The sequence below is a fragment of the Elephas maximus genome, chromosome 4 (assembly GCF_024166365.1).
Source record: "Elephas maximus indicus isolate mEleMax1 chromosome 4, mEleMax1 primary haplotype, whole genome shotgun sequence".
Taxonomy (NCBI): Eukaryota; Metazoa; Chordata; class Mammalia; order Proboscidea; family Elephantidae; genus Elephas; species Elephas maximus.
In genome coordinates, this window is record NC_064822.1 from 107,263,862 (window position 1) to 107,276,729 (window position 12,868).

Below are 12,868 nucleotides of genomic sequence, written 5' to 3' on the forward strand. Positions count from 1 at the left end.
CCCCGGGAACCGAGAACGGCCCCCTCCGGGAGCCCGGAGTTGGTTTGGAACCGGATTCCCACTCCTCGTTGCCTGGCCGAGGACAGGAGCCCGCTCGGCTGCGACAGCCCGGTGCGGACAACAACACAAACATTCTTCCGTCCTCTATTCTCCTCCAAATTAGGTATCCATGGAGACAGGGCCAGGCAGCCTGACAGGCCCACGGCCTAATCCTGATTTAGTGACCGTCCCTTTAACAGCCCACCCACCCGTCCACCCACCCCTGCGCTCCCGGCTGCCGCTGGGCCCAGGCCCCAAGCCGCTCACACTCTCCCCCGCGCAGGCCCTTCCCAGGCCTCCTCCCCCCAGGAGGGGCCGGAGCCTGGAAGGGCCGGGGAGGAGGGCCAACATCTGCTGAGCACCTACTGTGTGCCAAACACACTGCGGGGACCCTCTAAAGAGGAATTCCCAGCATGGGGAGTCTCTACATAAACCAACAGAAGGCTCTTCGAGTGGCGAAGTTTAGGCGGCTCTCAGTAAAGAGCTGGGAGCTCAGGGGTCTCCCTTGTGGCCTGTAGCCCATGGGTGATAGGAAGTGCAGCTTCGTGTAACACCTTGACTCTGAAGTGAGAGAACTCCCGATCCAGAAGGGAAGAAATGAAGCGGGTGGGCATTAGGGACAGACCGGCCCGAGGTGTCTCAGTCTCCTGTCACTGCCCCGTCACGATGCCGGGGAATCTCTGGGCCAAGAACCCGGTCCCCACCCCCCTCCCACACTCACAGGGTCCGCTGGACAAAGACCTGACGGAGAGGGAGGGGCCTGCGGGCCGGCCCTCGAGCTCCGGACACAGGCTCCTTCTGGGACCCGAACCCGCAAATTCTGATTCCCGGACCCCCAATCCGGCAGGCTCCCCCATAGCCGCTGCTCGCTACTGCTGCAGCCTCGCACCAAAGGGGCGGCGAAGCGGGGGCCGGTCAGCGGCCGAGCGGCGATCCCCTTCCCTTCCCGCCCCCTCCCCCCGAGAAGTGACCCTCGGCTCCCACGCACCGGCTCGGGTCTCTCGCCGGCCTTGCCCTCCGACCCCCGCCTAGTTGAACCCCACGACCCCCAGCCCCCGCCTTCTCCGGCCCATGTACGGCCCCGCGAGCGCGGACAAAGCTCCGGACACCCCGACCGAACGGTCACCACCCCCTGACCCCGGCCCTCCCGCGCGCTCCCGTGCCTGCCCCCGCCCTGGACCGCGGCCCCGTACCTCGGCATCCCGGCCGGGTCCTAGGTGAGTGTGCGCGGCCCGGGGGGGCGTCCGGCCCCGGGGCCGGGGCGGGGGCGCGGGCCGGGGGCGAGAGGCCGGGGCTGGGGGGCAGCAGCGCTCACCATCCTGGAGCCGCTGCTGCTGCGGCTGCTGCGGCCGCCGCGGCCGGGAGCGGGACTGGGCAGTGGGGGTGGCCGGACAAGGGGCCGCCCCGGCTCCCCCGGCTGGCAGGACCCCCACCCCCGCCTCCCCTCGCCCGCCCCCAGCGCCCTCCCTCCCAAGACCTTGCTCCCCTCCCCTCTCGCTGCTCCTCCCTTCCCCTTGTGCCCCTCCCTTCCCCCAACTCCCGCCCCTTCCCTGGCCCTCTCCACCCCAGGATCCTTCCCCGCCCTCCCCCACCTCGCCCCCGCCCTGCCCCCACCTCCCCTGGGCTCGCCCGGCCCCTCCTCTCAACCCTCCCGGCCTCGCCCCGCCCCTCGCCCTCCCCTAGCTCTAAAATAAATTAGCCACAGAGGGGGTGAAAAAAAAGAGCAAATGACCTTTGGTGTGGGGAGTGTCCTTGCTCCACTCTCAGGCCCGCCCGCTCCCGCCTCTCCCCGACCCTCGGAGCGGGAAGTTGGGGTGGAGGTGGAGGCCGAGCAGGCGGGTAGGGGTGGGGGAGCCGCCCGCTGTTGGTGGGGGAGCAGCCGGGTCCGCTGAGCGTGTCCATTGGGTGTGAGCGGCTTCCTGGGTCGAAGGGCAAAGGGGAAGGCAGCGGGGCCGGCCCGCAGTCCGCTAGCCGCCCAAGACCTACTCTCCTGGGATTTCCTTGGCCAAAGCCTTGTTGACTCACGCTTACTCATCTCCCTCGTTCCCCTACCCCCAGGTGAACTGAGCACTTACTGAGTACAGGTTTCTGCTGCCAGTCCGGGATGCACAGCGAGGCAAGGCCACAGCTCAGCACCAATACCACGGGGGTAGGGGGGGGGCAATGGGCAGAACCGAGACCGGGACATAGGTAGCAAAGGGTGGGTAGGGTGGGGTGTGACCTCTAAATGGCAACCGTCACTGGAGAGATTCCCCCAAGAAAGCGGGCTTCACACTAGGCCTTGCAGGATGAATGGAGATGAAGATGGAGGATGAATCTGACATTGGCCTGTTTAGAGGTGTCTGAAGGCAATGATTAACGCATTAATTCAACAGATATGTATGTACTGAGTGTCTATGCTAAGCACTGGGCTAGGTGCTGGGAACCCCTGAGAGAGCCCAAAGGGTACTGCCCTGCCATCCGTGGAGCTGGAAGTCTAAGGGTAGACATTCAGACACAACCCTTTAGCGATGATAAAGGCCTGGCAAGGAGCCCACAGCGGAAACCCGGTGGCATAGTGGTTAAGTGCTACAGCTGCTAACCAGAAGTTCGGCAGTTCAAATCCATCAGGTGCTCCTTGGAAACTATGGGGGCAGTTCCACTCTGACTTATAGGTTTGCTATGAGTCGGAATCGGCTCGACGGCAACGGGTTTGGTTTGGTTTAAGGAGCCCACAGGGAATCAGCTTTGCTCCAGGAGGCTGTAGGAGGAGGGACTACGCCTAGGCTAGGTGAGTCCAGATAAATTTCCTGGCAGAAATGTTGAACACACCAACCATCCAACCAACCCATTGGTGTTGAGTCAATTCTGACTCATAGTGACCCTAAAGGACAGAGTAGAACTGCCCCACAGTGTTTCTAAGGAGGGCTGGTGAATTCAAACTGCTGACTTCTGGTTGGCAGCTGAGCTCTTAACCACTGCACCACCACTGAGAGGGTCTGTGTTCCCACCTAAGGGCAGTGGTTAAGGGTCCTCTCTTTTAAGGTGTCTTTTCCTTTTAGATGGCTATTCAGCCTCTCTGAGTACAAGCAGGATAAGATGCCCCCACCCCCACCCTCAGCCCCACCCAGCAGAGTAGGGCTCTATCCTCTGTGTTTTGCAAGTCTAAATGCCCCCCTTCTATGAGGACTCCTCTGGAGGCTTTAGGGTCTCAGTGACCCAGTGGCACCCACAGGGAAGGGATACCACTCAGGAAAAGGGAAGGACATGGCCTGCAACTGCTCTCATTTCTTTCCTGATCCATACATAGAAACAAGACCAGCACCCAAGCAGGTTCTGCAGCTCACCAAGGTTAGGGTCCGGGTCTTCTCCACACCCCAGAATTCTTTCTTCCTCTCCACCCTACACTCACGAGACCACACCCTGGGACAGGGGAGGGATGGGTTAAAGCTCAGAAAGCTAGGGCAGCCCCTGGCTTCAGAACCAGAAAAGCAGGATGAAAGGGAGTCCCAGCTACCATCCGAGAGGGAGAGCTGGGAGGAACTCTATTTCCTTACTGAGACCCAGAGAGGAGAGCTGACTTGGCTGGGGTCACATAGCAGAGCTGAATCGTGAATCCACTGTACTCTTTCTACCCCACCTGTCAGGTTCCCTAAGGACCAGAGGCAGGAGTTAAGGAAGAGACCAATGTCCACATAAGCTAAGGGACCTCAACAAGCAGGACTGGTACTAAGAAGCCAAGCCTGGTATTGCCAGGGCATTGCCTCTGGGTATAACTGGGGGCCACAATCCATCAGTCTCCAGGGTAGGAGAGGATAATGGGTGTAGGGTTATACTGAGGGGCCCAGGTTGAAGGAAGGAATTGAATTCATCCCCCAAAAGCCCAGGAAAAAACAATCTTGCAGTTCTGATAGGAAGGCCAAGGTTAGACCTAAAGAAGGCCTTCCCAGTAAGACTCTAGGGATGTGAGATATTAGGATGGGTGAGCATCTGGAGAAGGCATTTGCTGGACTCCATGAGGTGGGGTTCAGCATCTTGGGGATAGGCAAATGGCCATGGGTCATGTCCAGGGGTTTAGTTAGTGGGTGGGGTGAGGCTGGTCACTTCACCCCTCAGCCCCCATCCTGCACCAGTGCTCAGGCAATGAAGTGTGACTACTCCTCCCCAAGCTCATTAAAGTCATGTTAATACATCATCCAGCCTCCTAGGCTGACAAATACTCAATCCTGGCAAATGGCCCTTCATCATGTCTCTCCCTCCTGCCCTCCTGGGCAGGGCACTGGGGTCTGATCTCTGAGGACTCCCTGCTGACACCTCTCCTGGCTGTCCCCACCCAAGGGGTCTGTGCCCTGAGAGACCCCAGCTGAGGTCAGGCTGGTTGTTGTGATCATCCCCAGGCAGGTCAAGTGCCCAGCAATGGATTGGATAATAATAGTGGCAATGATGGCAGTAATGCTTGTTTTCTGCAGAGAAGCCTCCATTCTTTGCAAGCCCTTTTGCTTGTATCATATCCAAGGCGGAGAATTCCAGGACTGACCTCACACCCAGAGAGGTCAGGTGCTGTACTTGGGTGTGTAGCTGAGTGCCCCTACAAGCTTGTTGGTGTCTGTGGCGGGGGCATAAGTATATATGGGAAGGGGTGTGAGCAAGTGTGTGACCTTACTAGTCCAGAGAATTACAACAGGGCCTTTCTGAGAACATTAAGAAAAATAACTCCAGCTGGTCTAGGGAGAATCCACTTTAAGGGTTTTGAAGGGAGGAAGTGGAAGCCAGAGAGGGAGTGAGGGAGGGAGGAGCAGGTGGGGTGAGGAGGAAGGAAAGAAAAGGGCCCTGGGGAAGGATGAGGTGGGGGTCGGGGAGAGGAAGGGAAGAAGAAATGGAAGAGAGGAAGAGGAAAGGGCGGGGAGACCTCTCTTTGTGGTCCCTTGGATCTGCCACTCAGGAGTCATTATGAAGCAGGAAAGGAAGGAAATGTGTCCCAGTTAGGGGATACCCAAAGGCAGGCTTACCCAAAGGATGCCACACCCAGCTGGCTGCTACCCCCTCACTTGTCCTGGGCTCAGGCTGCTCCCCCCACAAATGGAAGCCCTAGTCCTTTTCTTTCTGTTTGGCTTTCCAGGCCCAACTCCCAGTGCTGACCCAATCCTGCTCAACAACCCCCTACACACACAGACACACTCTTAGAGATTTAAAAAAAAAAAAAGGATGTGGGCATTTACTGAGTTCAGTGGGGCTGGATTTATAAGGAACATGGGGTACTGGCCCAAAGGGTGTACTGTGAGGTGGGGGGAGCTTCTGCTCACAGCCCAAATGGAAGGGCCAGGTGTGGGGAAGGTTTTTGGAAGTGGGGTCTCAGGGCCCTGAAGTGTTAAGCCTGTTAGTACATTTCCCACTAAGTCACAGGCTGTGTCTGAGTCCAGCTCCCACCCCACATTCAGCTTAGGAACCCCTAAGAGCCTCTGTGGAAAGTAGAAAGAGTTGCCCCTTCCTCTGGGCAGACACAGCTCAGTGCCAGACCACACAAGACTTAGGAGGAGCTTGGGCTCAAGGCTCTTAGCCCTCACCTCACCCCCTGGGGTCCAACACTTGAGGACCCTGCTACCCCACTTTAAAAAACCTCACCCCATACCTGGCCCTTCCATTTGGTCTGTGAGCAGAAGCTCCCCCCACCTCACAGTACAGCCTTTGGGCCAGTACCCCACATACCTTATAATCCAACCCCACGGAACTTCTCACTAAACACCTCAAAGTCTTGCTGCCTGAAATATTTCCCCTCCTCTGCCTGGTAAGCTCCTACTCATCCTTCAGAACCCAGCTCAGATGTGCTCTCCTCTGTAAAGCCTTTCCTAGCTGTCCCCTAACCCCAGGAGAGCTGGTAGCTCCTATGCCAGAGCTCTCCTAATCCTTTTTTCTAGGTTCCAGCGATTGAGCCTGCGTCTTAGAGCCCAAAGGCAGAGGATTCCATCCAGGCCTGCAATGGCCACCCTCTGACTTACCAGCCCCTCTGGAACCCCACTGAGCTTCTCCCCTTCCTAAAGCTTACAGACCCAGGGCAGAAGGAGGAACTGGAAATCCAAGTGGCCTGGAGGTCTCCCCACCCCCACCCTGCCCTCACTGGGGCTGGGCCTGACAGGCAATTGCCAGCACATCTGGTTGTACTTAAATCATCTGAGGCCTGAACTGCTGGGGCATGTTCCTCCTTCTTTCCCCTCTGCCCTGGCCTCCTCTCTTTCCTAAACCTGCCTTCCAGGTCTCTCCTCCAGGATGCCTTCCCTGATTGGCCCAAACTCTATCCACAGCCCACCCTTTAACCTCCAACTCTCTGGGTCTGAGACTGAGGTCTGTGAGGATGTGAGAAGGAAGGGGTGTGCACAGCATGGCTCAGTGTGTGGAACCCCATCCTTTCCAAGTATTTGTCCTGCATAGAAATCCTGCTCCCTGGACAGCTGACCAAGGGCCCCTCCTCTGCTCCCTTGGCCTTGAGGGTATCTACCTTCAGTTACTGGTGTGTGTAAAGGGGTAAAGACATGTTCCTGCTCCTCTGATGCTTTGGTTCAGACCCAGCCGGGTTCCTGTAGCAGCTCTTGCTATCAGCCATTTTCTAACAGGCTTAGCTAAACACTAAAGAACAAAAAGGAAATAAATACAGAGAATACAAAAAAAAAACAAACCCGTTGCTGTCGAGTTGATTACTAGCAACCCTATAGGACAGAGTAGAACTGCCCCCATAGAGTTTCCAGTGAGTGCCTGGTGGACTCGAACTGCCAGCCTTTCTAGTTAGCAGCCATAGCACTTAACCACTACGCCACCAGGGTTTCCAGCAAGTATAAAAGATGCAGGCAGGCAGGTTTGTAAATCTACCATGACCTGCTCCAGCAAGGCTCCGGTTTTCATGTTCACTCATTCATTCATTTATTCAAGAGCATGTACTAGATGCCTAAAAAAAAGTGTACTAAATTCTGGGAATAGAGACTTGAACAAGACCCCAATGCTTCCGAGAGAAACTTGAACTCGGTGGGGAAGAGGGACAGGTGAAGGACAAATGCAGGATGCTGTGATGGGCCGGAATGGGGGAGGCAGTGGGGTGCTGTGGTTGAAGGTCAGGGACCTAGGACTGAATCCTAGCTCCGCCACTTTTCTGCTGCTCCCTGGGGGAGCCACCTAACCTCCTGCAGCCTCACCTGTAAAAGGGGGATGGTGTGACTTCACAGGATTGTGGTGGGATTCAAATAAGATGTGTGTGGAAGCACTTGGTAAAGTGCTAAATGAGTTGTTGCTATTATGATTAGTCTCAGACTTTGCCTGTCTAATCCTCTTTTCTGAGGCCTCAACAGCTGTCTGCCTACCCTTGAGGGAGCCATGTTGGGGAAACTTCTCTGAGGGGCACCCAGCCCCTAACTCAGCTGGGGTTCTCAGGCACATACGCACACAGCTTGGTTGCTTAAGTACAATACAGTGTTACAAAAATTATAGATAATATAAAAAATATAAACACAAAATAAAAATTCAAACACCCTCAATCCTACCACCTAGAGGTAACCACCGGTGACATTTTGGCGTCTCTATAAATATTTTTTATAACACTGCTTTGTAATCTGCTTTTTTAAATAGGCAAATATTCTGAAAACCTTTTCTTGTCTACAAATGTATTTATACCACATAATTTTTAGTACCGCTTAATATTCCATCATGTAGACATGCCAGAATTATTTAAGAAGTTCCCTTTGCTGTCGATTTTATTTTCTGTTAGAAATAAAAGCTTGATGAACAAACTTGTAACAGCCGCCTTCGTGCACGTGTCTAATTATTTCCTTAAGATACACTCCTAGTACTGGAGGCTGGCATTGCACATTTTTAGCTTTCAGGAGCCACTAACACAGGCCTCTAGGCGGTGCCCTCACCTTTCCTCCAGGCAGCCCTCCCAGACTGGCCTTCAGGAGCCCAGTGCATCCCTCGTGGCCCACACCTTTCCGAGTGGCTTCATCTCTTAGCGTCTGCCCTGCAAGCCCTGAAACTCGCTGCGAAGGCCTCGCTGGAGCAGGCCAGGAGGGGCCCTGCGTGGAGAGCACAAAGCGGGCTTGTCTGGGGCACCGGACGAGGCCCCGCCCCCTCCGGGCTGCTGGCCGAACATTCCTCCCGGGATAATGGCTGCCTCGGGAATCCGGAGAATGAAGGAGGGCTGGTGGTCTCCTGAAGCCGCCTCCCCTCGACCCTCACCAAGTTGTGCCGGTTCCCAAAATGGAAAGAAGGGGCACTTTGCATTGGGGGCGGGGTGAGCAGGGGCAGCTGCTGTCCAGGCCTACAGCCCCTCCCCCCTCCTACCGAGCCTAATCCACCCTGAGACTTGAACGAGTCCCGCTCAGCCACCCCTCCCTGTGGACCTTGGACAAGTCTTGCTCCCTCTCTAGTTCCTGCTTCCTCAGCTGTAAAATCAGGGATTAAGTGGTTGCCAAATTCCACGCCAGAGCCCTGGTGGTACAGTGGTTAGATCAGCTGCTAACCAAAAGATCGGAAGTTCAAATCCACCAGCCACTGTTTGGAAACCCTATGGAGCAGTTCTACTCTGTCCTATGGAGTTGCTATGAGTAGGAACCGATGGCAACAGGTTTGGTTTCTTGAAATTCCCCACAGATCTGAAGTGCTGTAATGTAGCGGCTAAGACGCACAGGTTTTGGAGTCAGACTGCCTGAGTTACCCCGTGGTAACTTAACCCCCTGGTCCCTAGCTTCTTCACTTGTAAAATGGGTTGATGATAAATACCGACCCCTTTACAGGGCTGTCCTGAGTGAGGATGAGAAGAGTCACAAAGCGGCTGATTTCATCAAAGTCTACTAATCTTAACCCAGGCCTCTGCTCAAAAGGCTAACTAGTTCTCCTGCCCCACTTCTTTCTCATGCCCAGCCCAGATTGTCCTCATTTTTATTTGAGAAATACAGGCATTTCCAAGGTAGCCAGCAACTGCTAGGCACCATGGGTGAGATATTTTAATCCCGTTGGAGGATTAGGCCTAACACACTTAAAAGGTGAACAATATGGGTTTTCCATAAATGTTTTTAAACTGTTTGCCACAAGCCCCTGCCCAGCCCCTCCAGTTCTCCCTCAAGTGCTTGTTTTCTTCTTCTCGCTCCTCCTCCTCAACCCTGCTCCTATAAAACAAACAAACAAAAAAAAACCACTGCCATGGAGTCGATTTTCCAACTCATAGCGACCCTACAGCACAGAGTAGAACCGCCCAATACAGTTTCCAAGGAGCGCCTGGCGGACTGGAACTGTGGACCTCTTGGTTAGCAGCTGTAGCAGTTAACCACTACACCACCAGAGAGGGTTCCTGTTCCTATATTCCCCTGAATTAAGATCCCCTCTGCCAGTACCAGAAAGCTCCCCTCACCGCAGCTTGTACAATAAGGAACACGCCTGACTAATGCATGAAATCTAAGATGCTGTCGTTAAGAAGCACTGTTACTTTATGTACCATTAACCAAAAAAAAAACAAACTCCCCGTTACCATCTAGTCAATTCCGACTCATAGTGACCCATAGGGTTTCCAAGGAGCATCTGGTGGATTCGAACTGCGGATCTTTTGGTTAGCAGCAGGAGCTCTTAACCACTACGCATCATTACAAGGATAAAAACACTGCTAATTGAACTGACACAATGATTTCTTATCACTTAGAATTTTTATTTTATCCATATTGAAAAAGCTCTTTCAGATTTATACAGAAATATATTTTTAACATAAATCACTCTTGTACATACATAACACGGAAAATATGAATGAGATACATTGCTTAAGGTTTTCTCCAAACTTCTTCATATTCAGAGTCTGATTCTTTGGAATCACTTTCAGCTCTGTGCTGTCGACATCAGTGTTTTTCAACACAGAAGCATCATCTGGGCCATCACAAGTATTGGTGATATAGCATTTCTTAAAAGAGTGCTTTACCAAATCATCTGTTGCTGCCTTAAAGATTACCCCAAATCTTAGTAGCTTAAAGCAACAAACACTTCTTATCTTAGGGCTTCTATGGGTCAGAAATCTGGGAGTGGCTTAGCTGGGTGGCTCTGGCTCCAGGTCTCTCAGGAGGCTGCAATCAAGCTGTGGGCTGGGCCTGGCTACAGTCATCTGGGGCTGAAGAATCCACTTCCAAGTACCCCTTGCGTGATTGTTGGCAGACATCAGTTCCCAAATGACTGTTAACTAGGTTTTATCTAAGTTCTTCATCTCATGGGTCTCCTATTAGGCTGCCTGAATGTCTCCTTGACATAGCGGCTGGCCTCCCCTACAGCAAGTGGTCCAAGAGAGAGGCCAACGAGCATTTAAGACAGAAGCTTCAGTCTTTTTATAACCTAATATCAGAACTGATGTGTCCTGACTTCTGCTATATGCTATTGGTCACACAACCATTGTGGGAGGGGACTATACAAGTGTTTTAATAGCAGGAGGTAGGGGTTACTGGGAACCATATTGAAGGCTACCTACCCCATCCACTACTATTGCCTGAATTTCCTTCTAAGCCGCTGACGTACATCCTGAAAGTTTTGATGCTAGCAGATGGTTTTGCCAGACACTCAATAAAAGTTTCTAGGTACCAGCCACACTCAGGCAGTGCTTCCACAGTCTTCATGCTTAAAGCAATCCCTGATCAGAGGTTCAGGATTATCAGGATTGGCATAGATGCGTCAGGATTTATTCCTAGATTGGACACGGGCTTACCTTCCTCAAGAGAGCAGATCCGTGAACAAAATTTGAGTTCTGTTAATGAGGAAGAAGCAGACAAAGCAGTCGCTATTGGCTGTTTACCAACAATCATTGCCTTCCTTTCTTGCTAATGGAATCTCAGTTTTGCTCAGGGACCAGGCTGCCGTGGTCTCCAGAAGAGGCTGAGACACTCCCCAGCCCAAGGGATGAATCATGATTAGTCTGAGGCACCTGTGAAAATTCCATTCCCTTTGCCAGTGTTTGGTTTAGGAATAGACATGTGATGTGATTCCGGCCTATGAAACACGAGGAGATATTCTTTAGGAGGACTTCTGGAAAGATTTCTCAGAAACTCAAGGAGAAACAGCTTTTCTTGGCCTCTGAATGCAGTTGTCTGTTTCTGTTGTCTGGAACTGCAGCATCCATCTTGTGACCTTGAGAAGAGTCAGGGTGCAGGGACAAAAACCAACATAATAAGGATGGTAGAGAAAAAATACTGTAGAATATTCACAAAATGAAATCCTTCTCAGTAATAAAAATGAATGAACTACTAGTAAACTCAACAAAATGGATGAATCTCAAAAGTATTGTCTGAAGCAAAAAAGTCAGACCCAAATGGGTACAGACATATTATTCCATTCCAGTGAAGGTCTAGAATAGGCAAAACCAATCCATAGAGGTAGCAATCAGATCCATGGTTACTGTGGCAGAGGCTGAGAGACAGATTGACTGCAAATAGACAGGAGGAAACTTTCTGGCATGATGGAAATGTTCTACATCTTGATTGGGATGGTGGCTACCAGGTACATACATTTGTCAAAGCTTATCAAACTGTACTTTTAAAACCTGTGCATTCTACTGTATGTAAATTATATGTCGATAAGGTTGAAAAAAAAAGGAGAGAGGGAGGGAGGGAAGGAAGGAAGGAAGGACCCTAGTCCTTTTTAAAATTGTTGAGCCATTGAATTAACCAACCACTCCACCTCAGGACATCTTGTTTTGTGACTAATAAATAAGTGTCCTTTCTATTTAAGCCAGTTTTAAGTTTGGCCTCCTGTAACTTAAAGCCCAAAGCATCCAACAAATAAGATCCCTCATGTCAAAACGGAGGAGAGGCACAGATCCAGCCTGGGAAACTGTGAACTGTGAGGAAAGCTGAGCAGAGAAAAAGACTCTGAAGCTCTGAACATCCCAGCCCACCCTCCGTCCAGACAGACCTGATCTGGTGCGGTCTGCTCCCTGCCACCATTGTGGCAAGCCCAGTACAGCTGGGGGTTTCTTACCATTCCTTGACCTTTCCCACCCCCATCTGTAAAATGTCAACTGTAGCAATCAAAAGACCTACTCTCAAGTTTCTGGTAAAGATTAAGAGAAAATGCACACAGTGCCTGGCACATAACAAGGGCTCAGTAAGGCTACCTTTGTACCTCACCGGGCCCTGGCGAGGATGGCCAGGGCCTGAACCAAGCAGAGGTGGGGGGAGGGGTGTTAGGAGAATGGGGGGCAGCATTTAGAAACCTTTAAGAAGCAGATCATGGGACTGTAAATGATTGATGGCACCAAGGACTCAGGCTTGGGTGACAGTATGGATGGGATTATTCTCAGGCTTTTGGCAAAGATTACTTGCAGTATCTGTTTTTATCACTAGTCAATCCTGGTAAAGGGAGATAAGAATCCGGAGGAGGAACAATTTTGAGGTTAAAAAAAAGAGCTTAAGTCGAGTTTAAGGGGCTTATGAGCAGTACAGAGCGATGGACAAAAAAGCAAAGTCTCTGCCACCGACTAGCTATGTGATCTTGGGCAAGTTACTGCCTCTCTCAGAGCCTCAGTTTCCTCATCTGTAAAAGGGAGATTCTAAGAATACTTATCTTATTAAGTTGCTATAAAGATTAGATGAACAATATATTTAAGGCACCTAGCATAGTGCCTGGCACATAGCAGGTGCTCATTATAAACAGTGATAGTTTTCATCATCCCTTCATTCCCTGCTTCAGACGGGAAGCCTTGAGTTGAGCTGCTGCTGCTCCTATAATTACCATCGGTGACATATGTGGAGCTTTTCCAGCTTATGCTTCACGCTCTCTTGCCTCAAGCAGGATGTTCTCCTGCAGAGGATTTCCTCCCCTTTCTCTTTGACCTCAACCCTCCCTT

General features: G+C 52.1%; 1 protein-coding gene and 1 long non-coding RNA gene across 5 annotated transcripts in view; both read right to left on the reverse strand.

Moving 5' to 3' along the window:
- Nucleotides 1-2,069, reverse strand: part of FIGNL2 (fidgetin like 2) — a 28,539-nt gene extending 26,470 nt beyond the window's left edge. The window contains exon 1 of one of the 3 annotated variants that reach the window (XM_049883176.1): nt 1,772-2,069. Coding sequence is in view for 1 of the 3 variants with exons in the window: in XM_049883172.1 (XP_049739129.1) it covers nt 761-896 (136 nt within the window). In the remaining 2 variants the exon portion in view is untranslated. Of the gene's footprint in view, nt 1-760; nt 983-1,232; nt 1,459-1,771 lie in introns of those variants that run through there. The other 2 variants (XM_049883173.1, XM_049883172.1) reach the window with 2 other exon arrangements.
- A 7,649-nt stretch (nt 2,070-9,718) lies between these two features.
- The window catches only part of LOC126075439 (uncharacterized), a 52,895-nt gene continuing 49,745 nt past the window's right edge, over nt 9,719-12,868 (reverse strand). For both annotated transcript variants that reach the window (XR_007517208.1, XR_007517207.1), the window contains one exon: nt 9,719-11,151. This is a non-coding gene — a long non-coding RNA (uncharacterized LOC126075439). The remainder of the gene's footprint in view (nt 11,152-12,868) is intronic.